This window comes from Trichinella spiralis, assembly GCF_000181795.1.
Source record: "Trichinella spiralis strain ISS 195 chromosome Unknown Scfld5810, whole genome shotgun sequence".
NCBI lineage: Eukaryota > Metazoa > Nematoda > Enoplea > Trichinellida > Trichinellidae > Trichinella > Trichinella spiralis.
Genome location: NW_003532749.1, coordinates 3,677 through 5,689, shown reverse-complemented (window position 1 = coordinate 5,689; position 2,013 = coordinate 3,677). Strand labels below are relative to the sequence as shown.

Here is a 2,013-nt window from a genome sequence, read left to right as displayed (position 1 = left end):
TTCTGCTGATAAATATGGCTACTGTATATTTTTTATTGCGCTTGATTTACTTAACTAATGCATTCTATTTGAGGAAAAAATTTAACTGCAGTTTTGCCAAACATCTAAACACTTCCCAATACGGACACTGTCATTTCATCTTTATTACTAAGTATAATTTAAATACTAAAAACAATGTAAGAAATGAAATGTATACTCGTTTTATATTAATTAAATGCTGACTTGTTGTAAGAAGAGAAAAAAAGTAATGATTAGAAGAAGCAATTCGCATAAACAATTTTAAAATTAATTAAACAATTAAATTAACAATAGGCAAATTAAACAATCAATGACAGTTATTTGAAAATTCAAAACTGACCTTGACATTTCAAATTCAGTCAAAATATAAACTATCGGACAAAAAATGCCATAACAAAAAAATTAATTTAGCCAAAACAAACCTCCGCACGTCTTAGGTTGGACTTTGAAAATTCAAAAATGACCTACATAAATGGAACTCATTGCAAAAAAGTAAAAAGATTGCAGCAAAATAAACGTTTATGGCTGCACTAATATGATTTTGCTAATGACTTGATTTTACATTTAAGGTTGCGAATATTGTGTTTGCTGAACGTAATGAAAAGAAGCTGTCGAACTTGTTTACCATAATTTTCAAGCATGGCCTCGACGTTTATTTGCTTTTCAGTTATTATAGCTTACCACTAGCCTGAACTTTTAATATATCTATAAAACTGCATCGAATGCGTATGCATCACACCGGGTTGACTTTCGAAGTATGAAACAACAGAAAACGAAATAATTCACAATTTCATAAAACTCACGCACACTGAATGTCAAAATGTCAAAATATACCATTTGCATATTGCTTGTCAGAAAAAAATCTGTATGTATCATTGAAAAAATCGCTGATCAACTTTTTCCAAAAAATCAAAAATTCACACGGTTTGGTGTTGCAAGATTACTTTTCTTTTTAATTTCATTTTTTTCATTTGGTATGAAGTTCCAACTTGCAAAAGCAAATTTTAAGTTACTGAACAGGAAATAATGAATTGATTTCACCACAAATTATTATGTCATCGCAATGTTTCAGTGAACGCTTCAGCAAAAGTGACATCATTTCATTTTATTGACTACGTCTAAAACACATACATTATTCTTCGTGTAATCAACTACGTTTAAAATACACCTAATCACCTAAAATGAATAGCGACGAACATTCGTTCCAATAAATTCCACAACTTTCATTTCTTCAGTGATGTAATACCACAGGCACAGATAGCTGTATACAGATACAGCAGTAGTAAAGGAACGTGTGTTCTGCTCAAATAAATACTGTTAGAAATGAAAATACACATTTTCTGCAGTCCATTTTTCTTGCAGCTTTCAACCATCATTTTCCTATATATTGTAATTCTCTTATGAAATACTGATTTTTTTTACTGATAAAATTTAATATACCAATAATTTGCAAATCTTCAATACCAGATCTTCAAATAATGCCGCTTTACAATTCAACTGTTGTAATAATGTGCTCACTATTTTTAGTTCTGCATCTTTGCTTAAGCGAACAGCGGGAAGATCGTCGCATGTTCTCCTTAATCTATATCATAGAAGACGTTAGAAAATAAAAATGTCCAAATAAAAATATAAAATTTTTTAGTACACAAAAAACAAAACCAATGACGCGAACTTCCATTCGAACGGCTGTAAAGATATATTTTCAGCGCTCAGTCTAAAAGTAAAAGTTTCCCTTTGCAAATAACATTACAGCAGATAACTCTAAACAGCAACTGTTAAGCTTGTAAAGCTTACTTGATATTTCTAATGAGAAGCTTCATTTTCCTTTCAAATAATTTATGCTCATCTATGCTGAATGCGTTCAGCAGTTTTCGCAATCTGAAAGCAATCAAGCAACCGGTAAATTTAATCACAAACAGTCTGGTGGAATAATTAATTATGCTGCTTCTCTCACGGTTTGAGCAACCAGTAGCTTGCGATGACCATTCGATGTTC

The 2,013-nt window shown here is 31.0% G+C and overlaps 1 protein-coding gene across 1 annotated transcript; it reads right to left on the bottom strand.

The window, feature by feature from the left end:
- Nucleotides 1-1,241: 1,241 nt before the first annotated feature.
- Nucleotides 1,242-1,426, bottom strand: Tsp_12716 (conserved hypothetical protein; the record flags this gene model as incomplete). The annotated part of the gene is made up of 1 exon (XM_003366562.1): nucleotides 1,242-1,426. A coding segment is annotated over one exon (185 nt), but the record flags the coding sequence as incomplete, so codon positions are not given.
- Between the last annotated feature and the right edge of the window lie 587 nt (nucleotides 1,427-2,013).